General features: G+C 32.0%; 4 protein-coding genes across 5 annotated transcripts; all 4 read right to left on the bottom strand.

Moving 5' to 3' along the window:
• Nucleotides 1–462: 462 nt before the first annotated feature.
• On the bottom strand, nucleotides 463–2,481 carry LOC114398004 (60S ribosomal protein L24-like). Its single transcript, XM_028360107.1, has 5 exons — nucleotides 2,359–2,481; nucleotides 1,677–1,752; nucleotides 1,417–1,518; nucleotides 1,101–1,249; nucleotides 463–798 (listed from the first exon to the last, which is right to left on the bottom strand). Exons 1-5 carry the CDS (start codon nucleotides 2,367–2,369, stop codon nucleotides 642–644), a joined length of 495 nt encoding a protein of 164 aa, XP_028215908.1. The 5' UTR covers nucleotides 2,370–2,481; the 3' UTR covers nucleotides 463–641.
• A 503-nt stretch (nucleotides 2,482–2,984) lies between these two features.
• Nucleotides 2,985–6,101, bottom strand: LOC114398293 (sulfite exporter TauE/SafE family protein 4-like). Its single transcript, XM_028360475.1, has 12 exons — nucleotides 5,944–6,101; nucleotides 5,694–5,853; nucleotides 5,397–5,597; nucleotides 5,204–5,265; nucleotides 5,051–5,099; nucleotides 4,770–4,825; nucleotides 4,589–4,675; nucleotides 4,448–4,498; nucleotides 4,092–4,331; nucleotides 3,910–4,003; nucleotides 3,483–3,623; nucleotides 2,985–3,376 (listed from the first exon to the last, which is right to left on the bottom strand). The coding sequence occupies exons 1-12, from the start codon at nucleotides 6,097–6,099 to the stop codon at nucleotides 3,294–3,296; spliced, it is 1,380 nt and encodes a 459-aa protein (XP_028216276.1). The 5' UTR covers nucleotides 6,100–6,101; the 3' UTR covers nucleotides 2,985–3,293.
• A 4,709-nt stretch (nucleotides 6,102–10,810) lies between these two features.
• Nucleotides 10,811–11,904, bottom strand: LOC114398424 (late embryogenesis abundant protein ECP63-like). The gene is made up of 2 exons (XM_028360614.1): nucleotides 11,289–11,904; nucleotides 10,811–11,217 (listed from the first exon to the last, which is right to left on the bottom strand). Exons 1-2 carry the CDS (start codon nucleotides 11,844–11,846, stop codon nucleotides 11,005–11,007), a joined length of 771 nt encoding a protein of 256 aa, XP_028216415.1. The 5' UTR covers nucleotides 11,847–11,904; the 3' UTR covers nucleotides 10,811–11,004.
• A 1,437-nt stretch (nucleotides 11,905–13,341) lies between these two features.
• LOC114400499 (probable glycosyltransferase At5g03795) lies at nucleotides 13,342–18,194 on the bottom strand. 2 transcript variants are annotated; one of them, XM_028362969.1, is made up of 4 exons: nucleotides 17,595–18,194; nucleotides 15,844–16,109; nucleotides 14,536–14,884; nucleotides 13,342–14,206 (listed from the first exon to the last, which is right to left on the bottom strand). In XM_028362969.1, the coding sequence occupies exons 1-4, from the start codon at nucleotides 17,952–17,954 to the stop codon at nucleotides 13,538–13,540; spliced, it is 1,644 nt and encodes a 547-aa protein (XP_028218770.1). In that variant the 5' UTR covers nucleotides 17,955–18,194; the 3' UTR covers nucleotides 13,342–13,537. The 2 variants fall into 2 exon arrangements, with proteins under 2 accessions (XP_028218770.1, XP_028218771.1); XM_028362970.1 differs by having other exon boundaries at nucleotides 15,844–16,079; nucleotides 17,595–18,189.
• Nucleotides 18,195–21,708: the final 3,514 nt, after the last annotated feature.

Here is a 21,708-nt window from a genome sequence, read left to right as displayed (position 1 = left end):
TCATTTCCTTGCACATCCTAGTCCATAACTGAATGATAAGCAATCCATGCTATTTACTTTATTTCCAGGGGTTGTTAGATATTTCATGGCACTGTACTGTGATTCAAGCTAGTGTCTTGAGAAGGTCTGCTACTAATTGGGCCAATTGTCTGTCCCAGAATTTAGGCCCATCTGGGTGTAAGCCCAGCATAAGAATAAAATATGATTGAGTAAATTATACTCCACTCCCTTAAAGATGCGAGAATTACACTATCATTCCCTCCTATATTAAAATATACAATTATTATAACTCGTAAATTATCATTCCCTCAATTCCACTACGCTAATGCTTCAAATGAAACAAAACAAATGCAACATTTGAACCAAGGCAGGATTTGGCATCTCCATCTCTTCAGTTAGTCAAATTCACAATCAAACATGAACCAATAGTATAGATAACGTCAAGGATGATTGGCGTAAAAAGAATATAAAACTAGCACAGATTGCGAAATCCATTCAATAACCAAGTACCTTCTGAATATCCAAACACAGGTTTAGTAAAACAGTAAAATAAAAGATTAATCTTCCAAATGAAATATCAGTACAGCAGTGTCAAAACAACTATTTAAATTGTAGCCAAAATTAGGAACAAAACTAAAAGCTCAGCGTTTCCCGCCTCCACCGCCAAGTTTGGGACCTTTGGGCATAGCACCCTTAGAAACATTGCCTTTCCCTCCTGCTTTTTGCGACTTGGAAGCAACTTCTGCTTTCTTAGCCTTCTTCTCATCCTTTGTTTTCTTGATCCTCTCCTTAATTTCACTGCACCACATCATAGATTCCGATAAATATGTAATAAGTAGAGCTGTTAAAAATAAAGCGCTGAAACAAATAAAATTTTACACAAGGTAAAATATATACGAACATGATAGAATGATAGAAGTTTTAAAAAAAAAACAGAATTTAGCTCTTCTAAAGTGAGAAATATAAACTTGGAGAATAAAATTCAACTATAACAGTTGATAAGAAAATAAATGGCTGAGAATGTGATTATGTACACATCTATAACAAATCCAAAAATGCAAATACAAAAGTAGGCAGAAACAAATAAAATGAAAACACACCGAAGAGCAGCTTCCCTAGCTGCATCTCGAACTTCTGGCTTCTCAGCTCTCTTTTTCTGGATTACTTCCAAGGTCGCACCAACAATGGACCTAGAGTAAGGCTTTTTGGCAGCACGTCTCCTCTTCCTCACAGCTTCTTGAGCAATGTCCTAGATATCACATGCACACAAACAATCAAAATTCAAATCATGCAACCATTGCAGAATTACTTAGCACCATAACCTGTTTATATGTAGAATAACCAAGTTAAAGGCAACAATATTTTCACTCATTGGTTTATTGTTTCATCTTTAAAATAATACAATTAAATAATCACCTTTTTGTGTTGCTTTCTGTACATTGCAGTCCAGGTGAGCTTTGAAGGCTTCAGGCGATTGTGGAAATACCTCTTACATTTTGAGTTTGCAAACAGGAAAACCTGTAGATTCAACAAACAAAAATCCTCATATCAGTATCAATATCATAACTAGCAACAAACAAAAAACCCTCATAACTAAAAAATGATCACATCATTGCAAACAGAACAACCAGACTGAAATAATGCGACACATCAACCCAAAACATATTTTATGTTACCTGAGAATCACCACGAACAAATCTGATGCCCTTTCCTGGGTAGATCTTGGCACCACTGAATCGGCATAGTTCAGTTCTGATAAAGGAATATCAAATATTAATACACTTACAAGAAAAATGATTATTCATTTGATAAAAAATAATGCTCAAGACACAGATTGTTTTAGCAATAATTATTTTCATCAATCTTCGATGCGTGTGATATATTTCTCAAAAGCTGTTTTAACGTGTTTTAAAAGCTACTGATGTTTCTAAATATCGAAAAAGTGAAAGCAGATAATGAGAAGCAGCTTTAAATTAGGTCAAAATTTCAAAGACTGCGTTGCAGGACTGAAATCAAGCCGAATACAACAACGAAGAATGAGGTAAATCTTGCGCAATAACGTTTCTGCACATCGGAAAATGTTCAATACAATTTCAATATAGATATCATTACCTGTAGAACGCACAACTAATTATTTAAAAAACAGAAAATGAAAACAACGTAACCATATCACGGCAGAAAAATGAGAAAGGAAAAGGTAAACCAAATTCACAAACAACATAAGGCACATCGTCTTTTGAGCGCATATGAATTTATGTATCACAGAATACAGAAATGATAGAAGAAGTTACATATAAGATTGAGATCCTACAATAAGAGTTGATGGAGGAAGAAGAAAAAAGTGCGATGGATACGTACTTGAGAACCATGGCTGCTGCGGGAGGTGTGGCTGCTCGGTGTAAACCCTAAAAACCTAATTCTCCCTGCTGATCCTTATTCCTCGCTATCTATACCCCGAATATAAAACCACATAAGTGCACTCCTGGGCCCAAAGACTTTACGTGTCCATGTGTTTTTATTTGGGCCTATATTCCATATAATCGGTATTTTACCATTGAGTGCTGCTAGGTGCACTCAGCCTAACTACGAAAAGACAGAAATACCCCTTACGAATGAAGTTAATCAGTAAGTTAATTTTTAAGACTTAGGATCAAGTCTGTAAGTCTTTTACGGATCAAGTTGATCCGTAAGTTAATTTTTAAGACTTACAGATCAACTTGATCCGTAAGGTGAGAAGTTAGCAGGAACAATTTTGTCATTTTTAAAGAATGCTAGGTGCACCTAGCAATACTGTTTACCATTTTAGTATTTGGGCTCTGTAAATCAGCCCATATGAGTGTGAAAAAATTATATCTCTCGTCTCATATTTTGTTCAATGATTAACCACAATATGAAAAAATTGTAATATGGCATTAATTTATATAATTTCAAGAACAAATAAAATATAATGAAATACTTTTGATATCATTTGAACATTTGGAGTATGTTTTCTCTTCATTCTTATATAAATTAATAAGTTAATATACAAATCAAATATACATATCAAATAAATGTTGCACTGCAATGAGAAAAGTGTTAAGCCAGTAGCTAACACTCAACTACCAACAGTGTTTCACACTAGGGAGGGCAAGCTAGCCTTATTTGTTACTAGAAGAGGAAGAATCTCCTTGTTGGTCAACTAGACTTTGACCACCATTCATGAATGTTGCTATTGTTCTACCCTGAATTTACAAGCATTTTTCACTGACTCCACAATGTTGCTTTTGTTTGCCACCTACTGCACACTACATATATCATTGACTGCTGCAGAAGTCTAGAAAACCCATGAACTCATGGTGTTGGATCATTTTAATGCTCTTGTCAATGCCAACGACACCTGAAAAGAAAATGGTTACATTACATTTGCTGCATGTATTACAGTAGAACTTTAATGCGGAAACTATATAAATTCAGCAATTGGCTTTGAATATGGTTTACTTTACCCATGGTGAGAGCGCTAGCAAAAATGACCCCTGAGAGGATGAATACAATGATTGAGGCCCTTTTAAGAATTACCATCAATTTCCTTACAAAATACTGTCCCCAAAAGCCAGCCAAAACAGACACTGCGGTGAGGTATAATGCTGCAAAAGAAATATGACAACAACATTTAGCATACAAACAGATACAGCAGATCAGATCACTACAGGTTGTTATTTTAAAATTTGTTAATGCATTGAATCCGGTGAAAATATAGCATGTAGCTAGAGTGGAAAGGAAGGAAAGTGAAAAATGATGGTTAAATACAAATATCGTATATGGTGGACCATATATGTTGACATCTTTCACCTCTTAAAAGGCAGACATTGAGAATTTAAAGGCAAGACATTGCAAAGTGATGTAAGCTTGAAAAAAGATGATAACAATTACCATAAGGAATGGGGAACCTCTTGAGAAGGTAGAATTCCACCACAGACAAAGATGATGAAAACATCATCACAAACGTTGCTGTAGCACTAGCAACCTGCAATTTGAACAACAACACGTCCTTGGAAGTCAAGTTGCTTGAACATTAATGCCAAATCAAAGTGTGTCGTGCACATGCACCCTACCTGAGGGATGACACCAATCTCAATGAGAAGAGGGCCTAAAATGAAGCCACCTCCAGAACCAAGTAGGCCTCCAACAGTTCCTCCTAAGATTCCACATAGTGCACAAAATAAAATGTGCAGAACAGTCCATTCAATTGATGCCTCACATATGGATTCCGGGTTTCCTGTGCTCACTCTCTCTTTGTGACCCTTGTACAACTTCACTGCTTCGTAGCCAAACACCAAAAGTGCAATAGGAAACTGGAAACAAGAAAGGTGCATGTCAATAAGTTTGATTTGACATTTTGACCCCACTGCATAATAAAGTTAAGTAACAAGTTGTGCTCGTGTAATTGATGTTACTGTCATTATCATACCTGTAAGCAGAAAAGCACCCAATACCATACACTGCAGATCTTTACATCATTCTGCAGACCAACAATAAATAAACTTAAAACAAAGAAATAATAAATGGACATGTGATGTGAAATTGTGAATCAGAGAGAGGGGGGTCTTGCCTTGATGACTTGAAGTAGTAGGAAAGAAACCCACACGAACATTAGTATCAAAATCCTTTTCCATTTGAGGTTGAAACAAAAAATTTGCTGAGGCATTTAAGGGAGAAAACAAAAAAACAGAAGTCAGGTTTCTACTCATCACCTACTACGACTCAACGAAAACTATGATAAGTTTGCATACCATAGATGATTTCTCTTCTTTAGGAAACAACTGCTCATATTCTGTGTCAATTAGAACTGCCTATTTCATGAAATATAGTCACTATCACACGTAACACGATCAAAGAAATTAAATCATTTTGAAAAGTTACATGTACACTGGGGACAGGGCAGGCTTTAACGATTTCTATTTCCAAATTTTTATCTAGTGATTAATTTGAAAATGGTTGAATTACTATACAGTAGAAAAGATTACTTCTAATTAATCCCAAATAAAGATGAAAAAGTATGATCTTTTCTTACGTTCGCCACGAAAATTAACTAAAGTTGCTCGTTGCCTGGCCATTTCTTTCTGCAATTAGCAAACACAAAAATATAAAGAGAGAACTAATGAGATTGCTTCTGTTGAGGACTTATTCTTATTCATAGTCTTAGCTTAAGTGGTGAAAGTTTAACCTTGAGAAGAGTCTCTTCCCTCCACATCTGAGTTCCCTTAAAGAAAGACCTTGAAGAAGAACCTGTCAAAAAGTGAAAGAACCTATTCCATCATTTTTCAGCATAGACCAACTAAGAACTGGTTTATCCAAAACATGGTTTGGTTTGCAAGTAAACTTTTCTGCTAATACAGATAACAAACAGAGACACTGACCAATGAAGAGAATAATAATAAGAACGGTGATGAGCCAGTAGGGGAAGACAACACTGAGGACGACACCAACAGTAATACCAAGCATGAGCATGGGCTGAAAAAGAAGGGCCAGATCATAGTCTATTATAGGTACCTCTTTGGTTGGATGAGGCACTCTCAGGTTATACCAAACGGACGCTGTTGACGCCCCCATTATCATACCTGAAACAAGTCACAAAACCAAAAGCAAAAAGGCCTAATAAGTCACAACAACGTGATAGAAAGAATAAAATGAAAGAGAAAATAAGTAATCATTACATTTAGAAAGAGCAGCAGCTGACTTGGTATCAAAACCAACAATGAGAGTGAGCATGGGAACGAAAATGCCACCCCCACCTACCCCTCCAACGGTTCCAAAAGCAGATCCCAGAAACCCAATAACTGTGGCCAACGCAACTCTCCAACCCACCTTCAATTCCTGCAACCCCAACAAACCAAGCATTAATCTTTTTTTCACCGCCACAACGATAAAGTCGATAACGTGACATATAAGAGAGGTGTAACATACGGGCCAAAGTTTATCGTTTCCGAATCCATAATCATGCGAGGGAGGAGATATTGACGAATAATGTTTGTAGTTGCTGGTTCGGGGGAGTAACAACGCAGAGAGAAGCGCGACAGAGAAAGAGGATAGGAGATAGATGATGAAGCCTTTGGTGGACATGGGTAGCGGCCAGATTTTGAGGAACAAAAAAGTAAAAACCTTGAAGGAGATAGATATTAGATAGTCACGTTATGGCATGCGTACGTCTTATGTTGTTATCCACCAAAACAGACTAATAACAAAACTACACAAGAGGTACGAGACTAAGGGGGACACATAATTAACTCTTTTATTCTTCTAAAAATAAGTATTTTTCAAAAAATGTTAACTAATTGTTATCAAAAAATGGAATGGTATCATCATAGAAAAAAAAATGGAATGGTATCATGCTCGCCAAACTTTATATGATAATACTTTTAATAATTGATTAACAAAAGTACACAAAACGAGACCAGTCACACATAATATTATATTTGTTCTCCTTTTAAAAAAAAGTTATTTGTTATAAGATTAAAATATATTTTTCTTTCTTATAAATATTAAAAAATTTAAAATTTATTTTTATAAAAAATTTATATGTTTTTTTATTCTCGTAAAATTAAAATGTGTTATTTTTTCCGAGAGTTAGACTTTGATAAATCTGAATATATGTAACATTTTTTAAAACTTAAATTATAGGTTAAAATATATTTTTTGTTCCTATAAATATTGAAATATTTGGAGTCTCATTGTAAAATTTTTAGTTTTTATTTCGTCCTTGAAAATTTGAAATTTGTTACTTTTTTAGTCCGGACATAGGTTTGGGTATTCAAAAACCTACAAATTTATAAATTTTTCTTTTTTAACTTTCTTCATCTTCTTTCAATTAAAATAAATAATTTTTTTAAAATATTATGTTCAACGGCATATTTTACATATATATTTTTCCTATTCTTTTGCAATAAAAAATATCAAATATACTTCTTCCCCTATGTACTTTCTGTTTTATTTTATAAATTACATGAATATTTGTCTTATATTTTAAGACTAATCATGTTTTTGTTATAATATGTTCATCACCCACTTGACGTAATATTTTTATAATTGCCAATCTTAAGTTCGTTATCCACATAACTCATTAACTGTCAATTTTTCACCCTTATTACTCCCTTCTAATATATATTTATTATTGCATCTCATTTAAATATGTCATTAGATTTATCATCAAATAATTATAGTAGTTAAAAAAATAAAAAAAAATCAATGTATAAATCAATTGTTCAAATCTAAGAATGAGAATGAAACAATGTTATTGCAAGAAATGTCATTATAAGGGAACATAAAATTATAATTAATATATCTATTAAAAGATTAAAAAATTATATTAGGTTTACTTTTTTTATTCAAACCTCATTATTTTTTTTCACTAACTATTGTAATTTTAAATGTGTTGTTTTAAATTTTCCAGAATTTTTTTAAATTTATAAAGTCTTTTCAAATTCCTTAAATTCTTAAAATATAAATTCATTAAAATTCAAATTAACATAAAATTTTTTTAATAAAATATTATAAGTCGTAATATTTCTATGTAATCTTTAAAATACACCGAACATTTTTATACTCAAATATTTTTTTAAAATCATAATCCAATACACCTCTTTAATAATTGAGTATGAAAAAGAGTACTTAACGGTTGATACTTCATCTTTTTTTATGAATTAATGGGATTATAAAATATAAAGTTTTATTTTATATAATTAAAATTTATAACAAATAAAACAATCAAAATATATAAATTATATGGGAAACTAAGTTGTAGATTTATAGTGTAAAATAACTTGGATTGTTATCGAATTATAAATCATCTGGTTAACTGTGACTTTTTATTTGTCTGCCGCATAAAACTATTTTATATTAGAAGACTTCAATGAAATGTCATTCCTCACTAATATTTTTCCAATTTTCCTTTCAATTTGTTCACCAACACAGTTTGTATCATAGTATCTAATTAGCCTAAAGTTTTGATATTTTCCTCTATAGAGTCAACCAAGATCAATAATACCCATTAGATACCAAAAGATCATTTTCACAAAGATAACATAAGTTAAGATGTATTTTATTAAAATTAAATATACATATTAAATAGTTTTATATTTTAATATATTAATTTTTTTTCATATTTTCTGATAGTTAGTTACACGTAGAGTGATTGTAAGTAACTAGAAAAAAAATCTGATGATATAGCATATATATTTTTTAATATTAAATGTTCACAATTTAAAACTCAAAAATCAACGATGCAATACTACTTTTATGAGACTATCATTTTCGGTAATTAAAACATGACAAAATTGTTTTAATCTGGAATGACGTATAGCTACATGAGATTTCAGCTCCTGGCTTGCTAATTAAACCGTGCTAGCAGTGCAATAATCAATTGCTTGACCACGGAGCTTATGGTGATCGGTGGTGGCCCTGAGGTGGTTGAAGTGGGCAACCACCTAGGGTTTCATTTAATTTTTTTTAGTTACTTACAATCAATTGCTTGACCACGTAAGATCTCTTTTTCAATTGTATCTTTTCATGCATGTACAAAAACCTAATACTTGTAAGAAATATGAATCCAAGACTTTTACGTAATAAATCTGAATAAAATTTTACTTGTGATGTTAGTATGCTCGTGTCTGTTTAACTCATTATACTAAAATTTTATTTTGACATGTATTGGGATGAAAAGGGAAGAAGGGAAAAGTAAAATAAAGATTTTATTAATAAGCGATATAATAAAGATTCACAAAAAAAAGTGATATAATAAAAAAATGAGATTAAAGAAAAATTGAGGATAAATATATTTCTAACAAAAAGTCGATATCGTTCTGAAATTATAGGCCTTTGGATCATATGAAATTATTGTAATGTTTTTTGCCACAATAATTTTCCTTTCATTTGACATCATCCTGCTAGTGGGTCATACTAGAGATTAATTGGTCTTGTCTCTTGAAGACTTGAATCTTCTAGATTCAAGGTTCCATAATGATTATATTTCAAAATCAGGCATAGCATATTATTAACACTCAAAATTTATTTTTACAGGAAAAATTCTAATCTTCCTCTCTCTATAGATTCACCGTATAAGTTTTTTTAATAGGTAAGAATGCAAACGGAGGCTGACCTTGTAGTGTAGGCTTGAACAAAGAGAAACTGTAAAGGAGAGAGGGATGAAGGAGTAATTCTTTGATATTACCTAATACATCATATTTAAACACATCTAATTAAAAATTTAGACATCATTAATTTTTTTAAAAAAAAAAACATTTTTCTCTTCTGTCAATCTCGTCTCATTCACCTCTTTCTTCCTCTCTATTTATTCGTTCAGAACAAGCAACAAGATGCTGCGATTAAGATCTCCCATTAGAGGATGACCATGAGAATCCCCCTCTTCCTCGAAAGCATGAAACTCAAAAACAAATTATATTGGAAAGACTCAAAAACTCACGTTGGAGTTGCAATTGGATGTGGGGTGCAAAATTGAAAAGACCGAAAGGAACGGGATAAATTGGAGAGAGAGATTTTATTAATTTTAGATAATTAATTTTTCTTTTTTACAATAAAAACTTTAAGAGTTTTTTTTTAAAAAAAATTAATATTTTTATTTTAAATTTTAATTTAATATATTTTTAAAAACATTTCAATCCCTTGTTAATTTTCCTAATTCTAAATCTAATTTTTTCTACATTCTATCAATCTTAGCTGCCATCCTCACATTTTTTTTAGTAAAACTTGAATACTTTAGAAAGAAAAGTTCAAAAACGTCATATATCAAGGAGAATTTGACCTCAAACAAGAAACAAGGACGGCAAATTATTGCAGTCTTTCATCACAAAAAATTAAAACGTATACTGACGTAGTTATAATCGTCATCCTCCTCGTCTCCATCTCCACAATAGCCTTCTAGCAGTAGTCCTTTGTTCTTTGGCTACCATCACCAAGTGACTGGTTAGTGAGAAGTCAACATTCTCCTAGACTACCATCACCAAGTGAACTGGTTAGTGAGAAGTCAACATTCACCCAAAAAAGAATGATTGAATCATTAAAAATTTGGAGCGTCAAATAAAATTTTAGAGATCGAGAATATATTGTTACTTGAAATTATGAATAATTTATGATTGACTTAATTGAAGCAATAAAATAAAGCAGGAAAAGTTAGATTTAAAATTAGAAAATTAAGAATTAATTGTGGATTAAAATATCTTTCTAACATACATACACTATTTAAAAATAAAATATTAAATTTGCAAAAAGGATTAAAATATCTTTTTAAGATACACTAATTAATTAAAAATAAAATATTAAATTTACAAAAAGGTCTTTAGACTTTAGTTAAAAAATAAAAAATAATAGTGATTAAATAAATTACGTGATTATTATTATTTTTAACACATGAAGTTAATTGGATATGTCTCAAAATATAATATATTCTCAAAACCATAAAGTTAATAGGATATGTCTAAATGTAATGTGATAGGTTGAGTATGTATCGATGTAGGAATTATTGGAGACAAAGAGTGGAGAGTGATGACCAAAACCAATTTTCATATATAATATATTCTCAAAACCATAAAATTAATTGGATATGTCTAAATGATAGTTAAGTATGTGTCGATGTAGGAATTACTTGAGACGAAGAGTGGAGAGTGATGACCAAACCCGGTTTTCATATATTATATATTCTCAAAACCATAAAGTTAATTGGATATGTCTAAATGTCATAGATTAAGTATGTGTCGATATAGGAATTACTCGACGAAGAGTGAAGAATGATGACCAAACCCGATTTTCATGTATTATATGTTCTCAAAACCAAGAAGTACACATTCTTAAAATGAAAGATGAGAAGAGTTTTAGGAGGATGAAAGCTAATTAAAGAGGATCCATTAAGTAGTAAAGGTAACAAATACATTATTATTACTACAGAACACAAGATCGATCCCCATGCATCTTAGTAGTACCAGCACATAAATTGCACGATGATGATCACAATCAGAATCAAATTTTCTCTCTACGACGCTCCACATGAAGCACGCCTTCTTCCTCCATAACGCCGTCCATGGCCTTATTGGCTGCTTTGAGCGCATCCGCCACCGCTCCTGGCCTCGACTCTTCCATTTTTATCACCAACTTCTCTCCACCCCGTCCCGTTCCGTATTCCTTATCTTGCACCCTCACCTCCTGCATTCTCCGACTCGTTTCCTCCTCCTCCTACACCACGTACAATTCATTACATACATTCATGCAACAACAAATAGTAATTAAGTTATTAAATAAATAACCTTTGTTTGGTCTTTGTTGCCCCCCGAGAAGAAACCGATAGCCCTTTTAGCAGCGGTTTGCACTGTTGTATCTTTAGCATCCTTAGCCTTATCCGCAGCATAGTCTTTTGCTTCTTTTGCCTTCTGCTTCGTTTCCCTCGCCTTCTGTGTGGCATAATCTGCGTATTCACCCATCTTGGACCCAGCCGCGTCGACCTTTGTTTCCTTGGCCTTCTCATAAAACCCTGAGCTGTTGTCAACTTCGTCGTGGTGAGGCTTGCCAACCACGGCTTCCTTGGCGGCTCTTAACATGGACCCTATCAAACTGGGTTTGTTCTCATCGTGATCATGACATGTAGTGTTGATTAGAGTGCTGTCCCTTAATCTGTTAGCGTCCTCCAGATCCTTCGCGGCGAGCTTTGCAGCTGCCTCCGCTCGTGCTTGCTTGAAGTTGGCTTCGTTCCGCAAGTCGTACCCCTCGTCGCGCTCGTTTGCTCTGTTGATATCGCCGATGTCTTTCGCTGCCAGTTTGGCCGCTGCCTCCGCTCTCTCCTCCTTGAATTGCCGTCTCGACGCCATCGATCTTTATGATGATTGCACAGTGTTGTGACTGATGTGGGTTTCAATGAACAGGTTGTGGAAGGTGGTGTGATGCATGGGCAATTGGTCATGGATATATATGGTTTAGAAGCACAAAATGTTAGGGTTGAGTGACACGTGGAGGGAAATGGCAGTTCGAGGATGCTTCTCCATGTTTAGCAGGCATGGAAGTGTGGCACGTTGCAAGTGATGCTTCTCGGTGGTGATATCTATCTATCTATAAAACTAGTATCTCCAATCTCCATGTCTATCAGAAATCAGAAACAAAATCAAATCCATTACACAGATTACAGATCGCGTGTCTGACCAAGGCACGTTGCGAGGGATGAGATGAAGATTCGTTCTCTAACTACATGTGTTAATCCGCATTAGCTTGATAAGATTATTTATATTGTTAAATATAATTTAAATTTGTATAACTTATCCTAATATGCGTATTTTTTATCATCAAAAGTGTAAACAATAATTTTGTCTATAAAACTGACAACCCTTCTATTGAATGATTCTGTTTTTTCTAGACTAGGCCTTTGATCAATAAATAAGCACCAGTATTTTTCTTTCTCAACAAATTATATTTAAAATCTCATCAATTATATATTTAGTCATTTAATATTTTGTTTTATTTTAGACTTTTGATGTTTTAAAATTAAAATGAATTTCAATTAATTTATTGAAATCATTTAAAGAAGGAAAATTCTATTAATAACTATTTTTTGTCTTTCACAAGATATGAACAATTTTTTTTTTACATAAAGAATAATGTTTTTTTAATACTTGAATTAATAAATGTAAAGCTGACAAAACAGGCTGGCTGGGATAGTCAAACCAACCAAAATCTGCCTGATAATATATAGGATTTGTACTTTAAATTTTGAGTCATAATTAAATAAGATTTTTTTTTGTCTAGTCTATTTATGATCCAATGTGGGGTTAGTAGGCAAAACTTGTCAAAAGCCTGAAAAGTTGGAATTTTTCAGGTTTGAGCTTCATTTTTGAAGTTCAAATTAGAGTGAAGTCTTCTCGACCTTCTGCGACCGCATCGGAACAGATCACCAGCTCATATTGGATCAGATAATCCATTTTGCCACCTCTAATTGAATGAGGGTATGATGGTGTTTTTTTTCTTCTTTTTATCGGTATGAGTCTATGATGTTATTCACACTTCATCGATAGCATGTTAAAGCTCAATTCAGCTGGACTCGAATAGACTACGTGAAAATAAAAATTTATTAATTATCCAAACTTTATCCCAATTTTATACAAAATTATTTCTTAAATTAATCAAGAAATATTTTTTTTTGAAGAAAATCAAGAAAGAAATTAAAGAAAAGTAGAATTGTCAAAAGTAATAATCTCAATTTTATTTATTAAGCCATATCTATTCTTCGCACATTCCTTGGATGATATAAACTTAATGCATATAATAATCCTATACTTCCTACAAATATTTCTTTGCGGAACAGTTTAGATTCTACAAGATATGTAAACATCTTTGGTCCGATCAGTAGTAGTAAATAATGGACAGTGGCACCTAATGTGGGGATTTTTTTAATTTTATTGTTTACTTCTGACAAATTTAAAATTTATACAGGACAGGAAAAGAATCACACATTCACACAATCTTACATTGCCAAACTAATCAGAAACTTAATACGTTAATGAGCGAGTTACTATTGGTCATCGTGGACTCTAAAGTTCAATCTTCTAAGCCACACAGAATGAAGGATCATATGGAACACATCGTATCTCTTGGGTGGAGAGTGTACCTCAAAGTGCCTCCTAACTTGTCCAACTCTCCTCTGCATTCTTATATACTGCCTTGGAGAAATACTCAACAGAATCTCCTTCAATCTGGGAATATCCTTAACCGAAACCTCAACGGAAAAGGACTTCCAATTCAAAACATCATTGAATGGAGGCACATAATGGTCTGAAATGAGCACTGGCACACACCCTGTGTAGATTGCCTCCACCACTCTGGGACTTGCTACCTCGTACCCACTAGGACAAAGACAGAACTTGCTCTTCCTCAACATCTCATAGTATGACACACCCTTTGGAAGGTACTTGTGAACCTGAATGTCTTCGTCCTTGTTTTCCCAGTGTTCAAGAAGAACGGGCCTAATTGGGCCGTGAAGCCCACCAGCAAAGAAGGCCAAAAGTGGACGTCTAGACGCAGATGGCCCACCAATGAAACCGTTTATTGAACCGGTTTGGAGATTAATTTCTGGGAAAGAGACATCCTTTGAAGGCTTGAATCCCTCCGAGGTGTTAGCATTGCACAACACACGGATCGAATTCTTGTTCAAGTTAGGAATGGAGCGTGATGTCTCTGGCCCCTGAAAAACAATTTAATATTTGTACAACATTACATTATTAAGTATTTAATTTAATTTAACATACCCCCATTAAATAAAAAAAATTTAAGGTTTAAATACTTTTTCTCCTGCAATCTAGGACTTTTTTCATTTTCGTTCTAAAAAAATTCATTTTTTTTATTGTTCAAAATATTATCTAAAACATTTGAAAGATGAAAAATAAAATAAATACATTTTACAAGAACTAAAAAAAATTACAAAAACAAAAATAAAAAATACTAAATTACAAGAAAAAATATTTAAGCCAAAATTAACGAGGGTTTATGAGTAAGTAATAGTGATGTAATTACCCAATCATGGCAAGCAAGATAAAAGTGATCAGCTCCAAGGCTTCGGTTCCAATAGGGATATCTTCCGCCAATGACATTGACATAGTCCGTGACAGTTTTTTTTATGGGGCCAAAATCATGAGAGTCACGTACATAGACAAATTGCACCAGCATTGCTACACTAAAAGGTAAGAAAAACACATGCGCTTCCTCAGGATCCCTTGTTCGGAATTGGTCATTCATCTCAATAGCATGGATGAAATTTCCCTCCATGGAGTATATGCTTTTGCAAGGTCCGTTGTGGAAAACCGGAGGTTCCCCTTCTTCGTAGACGAATACTTTGAACTGTTTCTCCATTTCCAAGTAACTCCTGTTATATGCAAAAATAAAATAAGTTAATTTATATTAGACCAATATAACGGTAATATACTTTATTTGTTACTGTGCTTGTGGCACTTAAGAATTAGTCGTGCCCATTAAGTGAGTGGGAATTGCAATCTTACAGTACATAATTACTTGTTGATTATTGCCAATTGTGAATGTTACTGTTGGATTGGAGTATAAGTGTGAATATATGAAGTATCATTTTATGATTTTGGATTAAAGTACCAAATTCATTTATGTAATTATTCATGGTTCATCCATGAAATTTTTTTCGATATTTATTCCTCTTAATTTTAAGACAATTGGTATCAAAGCTAATAGTTAGACTTGCTGACCGGCTTAAATAAGTATAATGAATTTAATGATAGATCCATGGAGATAGGGATAAAGTTTTTCTTTTCTTGACAGGTGAGCCATAAATGGAGGCTATGTAGTTGGTCTAATGAGTGTTATGACGGTGCAAGATATCAGAACATGTTGGTAGTAATGATTAGACAAGACGAAACAGTTATGATGAAACTCTAAAGACCATAGTAGATTGAAAATGATCGCGAAGAAAGACTATCATGTGAAAGAAACTCACTTAAAGAAAAAATTGTTGGAGTCTAAGTATGAAATGAAATCTCACATCGAATAGATGAAAAAGTTAAATACCAGATAAGTAAGAATAAAATTCATAAAATCCGATCTTAAGGTTTTGGATTAAAATGTGATGTTTCACTAATGTAGTTACTCATGATTTGGTAAAAATTTCTCTAGTGTTTACCCCCTCAATTTCACACCTATGTAGAGGAGTATATTTGGAAATAACAGTTCAGCAAATTTTATTTTATTTTATTTATTTTAATACGTAATAATCAAAACATTGTGAGGAGTTTATAATAACAATTTAAAAGTTTATAATAACAGTTTAGCCGATTGAAAATAAGGCAGTGCATTATTTACCTGTGAAATGCATTAGCATTGTTATACATTGGTCCAACTGGAACATAGTCTATATCTTGTGTTTGATTCCCGTTTCTTGCTTCTCTAATTGCAGCTCTAGCTTGTCTTAGACCAGCTTCGGTTCTATCTAAGATGCTGAATTTTCTTTGTAGCTTCGGCCTCTCTGGTGGAAGATAAGACTCATTCACACCAGTCACGTTGGCCCAAAGTTGCGAAACATTTTGCTCATCCTTGTTCTTGTAAATAAAATGATGGGTCATCATCACCTTAATTTATTTAAAACTCACAAAAGGATAAGATTTTAATTTCAATATATTAGAAATTTAGAATATTCTACCTAACAAGTAGCTTCTGAAAACTCAATTCAATATAATACACCAGAAATTAACGTAACCTACCTTGTCTATTGCCCTAACTTAAAAAACGGAATCGACAACTATTTTTTAAAAGATAAATACAATCACATTTCTTTGCGTATTTACAAAGTTAATTCAACAAGGGGACATGATATTCATAAATTTTAAGTCTGAAATCCTCAAATCCGTAAATAATTCCTTGGATCGCTACACTAAGGCAACGATTATGACCCAACATCCAAGTTGATATACAGCAATTTGCATTATTTCAAATCCTTCTATTTCACCGAGAAAAATTGCCTCGAAAAGAAGAAATATAAAGCAAATACTATTGTATATTATATATCAATATAATAGCGGTGCGTAGACGAAAACTTGAGGTTACGTTAAATGTTAGTAATTTAAAATTACTCGTGACAGGGAACGTTCGAAATTTATCTTCATTTTACAATTTCAATCTGCGCTCGATGTTTTCCTTTCCTTTACTAAATTCAACTGAGGCATTAGTTATCTCCTTATTTTAAATTTATTTCCTATAAAATTAAAATTTTAAATGAAAACATAGTGAAATTATGTAATAACATCTCTCTCGTCATTCTGATATTATATATCCCAAAAGAAAAAAATGATTTAAGTTTTTCGACCTTTTCTGCAAAATTAAAGAAAAAAGGTTAAAGTCACTAGTCATTGGCATTCTCAAAGAATTGCATATAGTAGTATTTAAAAAGCTAGAGAGAAATTAAAAGAAAAATCAATGGCTTTGGTTACACTTTTTTCTTTCTATCTGTACATTCTTTCCTTCTTGAACATAAGAATCATCTGGCATTTTGTAAAAATTCCATCAGAGAAGCTTGCTTCCATAGTGCTACTTATCAATTATTCCATCAGAGGAATTATTAGTGTTATTTTCTTCCAATAAAAATTGGAGTTTTACTTTGGTAATATGCACAATCTTTTAATGCATACCTTTATTACTTGGATTGCCATAGTAAAACATCAATTCTAGTTGAATAAAATTACCAACAGTCAACAGACCGAACCTATATTTAAGTTTTGTTCTATCCCACCCCTTCTTTAATAACTTTTTTAGAGATAATAAAAAAAAAAAAATCTATTTGAGGTGTTTGAGTATAAAAAAATTGTAAACAATTCTTGGCGATTAATGTGCTGAAGTTACTTCAACACAAATAAATAGTTGGTTATCCAAGTGCTGAAGTTACTTCAACTTAAATAAATAGTTGATTATCCAAGTTCGATTTTTATCTGAAAAAATATATTTTTTTATCAGACTTTACTTAACTACTCCAGCCAAATTCCAAATTAGTTAGGATTAAAAAAAATCAAAATAGTAATCTAACAATAATTAAAAAGAAAGTAAGAAGAAAAAGGTCTTACAGGTTGTTGAGGTGTTTGTATGGCCTGAACAGAAAATGGAGGTGTAGAAGAGTGATTGAAGTCAGTGTCATCGGAGATAACTTTCTCTCCACCACGATTCTCCACGGCCACCACCACTAACCCTTCTCTCTGCTTCACCTCGGAAGGATTGGTCACAGTCACAGCACCACTACTAGTTGAGGAAGAGGAAGTAACAGAGCCCTCCAAATATAACACAGGTGCGTTTGCACTAAAAAGCCAACTAGAGGGGTTAGGACCCAATACAGAAACAAGCCCTGCAACCAGTACCAGAGGCACCATGAGCAAGAAGAGTTTCATGGATGAAGATGACTCTGGACGACCCCATCTAACACCACCCATTAATGGAGTATGTTTCTTCCTTCTTAATTTTGCAACAGAATTCCGAAACAAGGTGGTTTCTGTTCTCTACCTACAATACTGTGGTAGCAGAACTCATGCTTCTGTTTTGTATGGAAAGAAAGAAGAAAAAGGAAGACAGAATTTACTTGTTTAGAAGAGAGTGAGGCAGAGGAATATGATGGTGAAGTGTTGGTAATAAATGGGTGCGATCTCAGGCCAAGCGTTTCTCACATTTTCCCCTCAATAGTCAATATCCGAGTCTTTGCATGCAACTTTTTGGATTTCCGTTTTTACCCTTTTCTTTTTTGCCTCACTTATTCATCCCCTCATGCGAGGTGTTTTGCTCCACACGTGTCGTTTTGGTACTTCAATCCACTTCAAATGTGTCGTTTTGGGTACAAATAGTCAAACATAAGAATAGAATTTGAGGAGGATATTAAAATAGGATACACATAGTTAGACATACAAATGCTATTCTATAGTGAGAGAGAAAAAAATATAAATATAATAGTAATATGATGTGGTAGGAAGAAAAATAGAGAGAAATAAGAAGTATTGATTGAATATTTAAAATATCAAAATGTTAAAATATTATTACTCATTAAAATATCTACTTTATATTGGTATTTATGATACATGTACAGTGATTTTATTATCTTTAATTATTTTATACAGAATAGTAATCAAGGGGTTTAATTGAGTAAAATATATTTATACTGAAAATGTACTATTATAATTGAGAGTATAAAACAGAAGACAAGACTGTGAAAAGAAGAACAAATTCACAAATTGAATGAGGAGCAGAAGGGTAATTAAGCAGGTAGTTCACAAGTCATAACTCTCTGATGCATGCCACCTCCCATTTATTTCATCAGCGGGAATTAGAGGTCAATGTTATCATTTTTTTAATGCTTAGAATAACGTCACGGTTTTATGCAAGGTTATTCTTTTTAAGCAGCCAACTAATCGATAGTAGAAAATTTCGGCTTTTCTTCTTATTTTTGGCAAGTGGAAAGTTTAGGCTATAAATTTGTGAAAAGAAAAAAATGTCCTGAAATAATGCTATTTTATTAAATGAACGATTTTTTTCTCAACACACGAACTGAAGCACAAGCACAGCTCAGCATCTTGTTTTGAATGGGTGTATAGTGACATTATTTTGTTACCGGGGAAGGTTAATTAATTGATGAACTTTGCGATAAAGAGCTGTAGAATATTTCTTTATTTTGGTGTTGTCCAATAAAATAGTAATTTTATTATCTCTCTTCAAACTTTAAGAACATGAAGTAATGTTCTTTTAAGAAAAAAAATTGCACATTAATTGTTAAATGTAATTATGTAAACATACATTGCATTTTAATAGAAGAAGAACTTCTGTGTTCATATGTTAAGATAATAATTTATTTAATAAAAGAATCTATTCTTTATTTTTTTATGTATAATTCTTTTTATACTAATAACAATAATGTATTATAATTAAAATTAATTTTTATTCAATGGAACGAAAAACACTCATAATTTCTTATGCAAGAAAAGAAAAGAGCACCAATTGTCCCCAAACATTTTTAAAAATATTAATACTTCCTCTTAACTTATATAAAAAGAAAATTTATGAATAATGAATGAAAATATAAACGGATTTTAATTTATTTTATTTAATGTTATTATATTTAAAATATTTTTTTTATTTAATTGAGATTTTATTTTTAATTATATATATTTTTTATTTTTGATGTCAAATTATAATGAAAGATAACTTAAAAAAAAATATTTTCAAATGAGATCAGTAAAATTAAAAAAAAAATGTTAACATTCTTAATTAGCACGTAAATCAGTTACTTTTACTTATATTTAAGTCTAGAAATAAATATAATAAAAATATATTTTAACTAAAAATACATTTCATGTAATTATTTTAATAAATGATATATTTTTTTAGTACTCACTATCGGCCTATATGCTTTTACTATGAGTAATAATTAAATTGTTGATGAATATATTATTTTTCCGCAGCAATTGTTTATTTTATCCTCTAATTCATTTTCGCTTTATTTTTCTACTTCTTTCTTTATTCTCATCATATTTCTTGTTATCTCTATTATTTTCTCTTGATTCCTTTATTTTTTACTCTCAATCTTTTTCTTCTTCGATCGCATCCACACACCTTATGATGTGTTTGATATAGAAGAAAATCGAAAGTTAAAACCTATCTATCTCGATTAGCTTTTTATCACTAGCTCAAACTCTGGTCAGTTTTTAATTATTAAGTGTTTACTTTGTTTAATATATCTTTTAGTTAAACAATAATTTATAAGGTAATATAGATATTATAAGCCAATACTAATAATATCATATATGAATTTTTGTTAATTTCTTATGCTATTTTATTTAATAATTGTATACTTATCTATTAATATAAATATATTTGTCTGCTAGTCTTTGTTTATATAAAACTATATATATTGTTTATATATCATATTATTAACATAAATTTATAGTATTTATATTGGTAAATCTATTTTCATTAAACAATAACTGTACGAACAAAAATTATCATGATTATTTATTTTCTCCTCTCTACTAACTATTAAGATATGTTCTGTCTTATATATAATTTTCAGTGCCGTATGTTTCTATACCTTTTGCTTTAACCCAACTTGTGCAAATGGTTCCCACACACACACATATCTCCAAACGAAAGGGACGCTACATACTCCAGAGCTTCACTAAATCCAAAACGGCGATACCAGTTCACACTAATTTGCAGAATTGAAATTTTACAATAATTTTTATTATTATTTTGCATGACCCTGATAGGCTAATAACAAATTAATAAAAACTGACACGTAATATATTTGTGCCGCCGGGTCTCATTCCTTAGACTTCTAAGTTCTAATTATTATTTATTTTTTTATATTAATCACATGTATTTTTATTTTTTTGAAGATATTCAAGTTGAATAAGATTATGACAAAACTTTGTTCTGAATCCTTAATACAGACACATATTAAGAATCAAATTCAAGACTAATTAAATATTTAAAAAATTGGATTCCAAATCACTTATTAAATTAAAATAACTGCTATTATTTTAACTCTCATTTGTGTTCCATCATGTCTATTTTATAGTCTTTATGATTCAAATATATAACCAAAATGGAGGGGCAGCTTCTTTGTTTCATAAAGCGTTTTCAACAAATTGGATTGAAGTTCGATCAGCCAAAAAAAAATTATTGTTCCAGATTGGCTTCATATTTGTCAATTTCGGAGAAAAAATATTTCAAGACTATAAATGTTGGGATCCTTGCCGTTGGCGTAAAAAATGTACTATATTCTTTCGTGTGAAAAAAGACTTTTCTTTCTTTATTTTTTTTTCCCTTTTTGGTGTATTTAAAGAAAGCAAGTTTTGCGGTGTGGCGGCAAATTAAGGCCAACAATAGTGCGTCATTTAATTCATTATATTCCACTCCTTAACGCAACGACACAGCAGCAGAGTTGACGATAAATATTGATGCGTATTTCCACCATTACTGAAATAAATACATAAACCAAGTAGTAGTAATTTCTATTTCCTCGTACCACATGCCAGCAAATTAACATTCATATACATGCCCTGCGTGGCGTGAACGTTGTTCTGAAATTTATCTATGCCATTCCATTCCGTGATATTGCTGACCCTCCATATTATTAAAGGTACAAACAAATGAAAGGAATTGGCAAGTTGCCAAATTTGAACAGCAACGGATATGCGGTTG

Source organism: Glycine soja, chromosome 19 (genome assembly GCF_004193775.1).
Source record: "Glycine soja cultivar W05 chromosome 19, ASM419377v2, whole genome shotgun sequence".
NCBI lineage: Eukaryota > Viridiplantae > Streptophyta > Magnoliopsida > Fabales > Fabaceae > Glycine > Glycine soja.
Note: the sequence above shows the minus strand (reverse complement) of the source record. Positions and strands in the feature narration are given on the sequence as shown.

Excerpts from the sequence above, each read along its gene's own strand:
- LOC114398004 (XM_028360107.1), bottom strand. Across the intron at positions 1,250-1,416 it reads ACAGAAAGCAACACAAAAAG|GACATTGCTCAAGAAGCTGT; the intron begins GTGATTATTTAA and ends TGTGATATCTAG. Across the intron at positions 799-1,100 it reads GCTAGGGAAGCTGCTCTTCG|TGAAATTAAGGAGAGGATCA; the intron begins GTGTGTTTTCAT and ends GATGTGGTGCAG.
- LOC114398293 (XM_028360475.1), bottom strand. The coding sequence starts at position 6,099 with ATGTCCACCAAAGGCTTCATCATCTATCTCCTATCCTCTTTCTCTGTC. Across the intron at positions 5,854-5,943 it reads GAAACGATAAACTTTGGCCC|GAATTGAAGGTGGGTTGGAG; the intron begins GTATGTTACACC and ends TTGGGGTTGCAG. Across the intron at positions 5,100-5,203 it reads GGGAAGAGACTCTTCTCAAG|AAAGAAATGGCCAGGCAACG; the intron begins GTTAAACTTTCA and ends TGCTAATTGCAG.
- LOC114398424 (XM_028360614.1), bottom strand. The coding sequence starts at position 11,846 with ATGGCGTCGAGACGGCAATTCAAGGAGGAGAGAGCGGAGGCAGCGGCC. Across the intron at positions 11,218-11,288 it reads GCAACAAAGACCAAACAAAG|GAGGAGGAGGAAACGAGTCG; the intron begins GTTATTTATTTA and ends TACGTGGTGTAG.
- LOC114400499 (XM_028362969.1), bottom strand. The coding sequence starts at position 17,954 with ATGGGTGGTGTTAGATGGGGTCGTCCAGAGTCATCTTCATCCATGAAA. Across the intron at positions 16,110-17,594 it reads TACAAACACCTCAACAACCT|GTGATGATGACCCATCATTT; the intron begins GTAAGACCTTTT and ends AAATAAATTAAG. Across the intron at positions 14,207-14,535 it reads ATCTTGCTTGCCATGATTGG|GGGCCAGAGACATCACGCTC; the intron begins GTAATTACATCA and ends ATTGTTTTTCAG.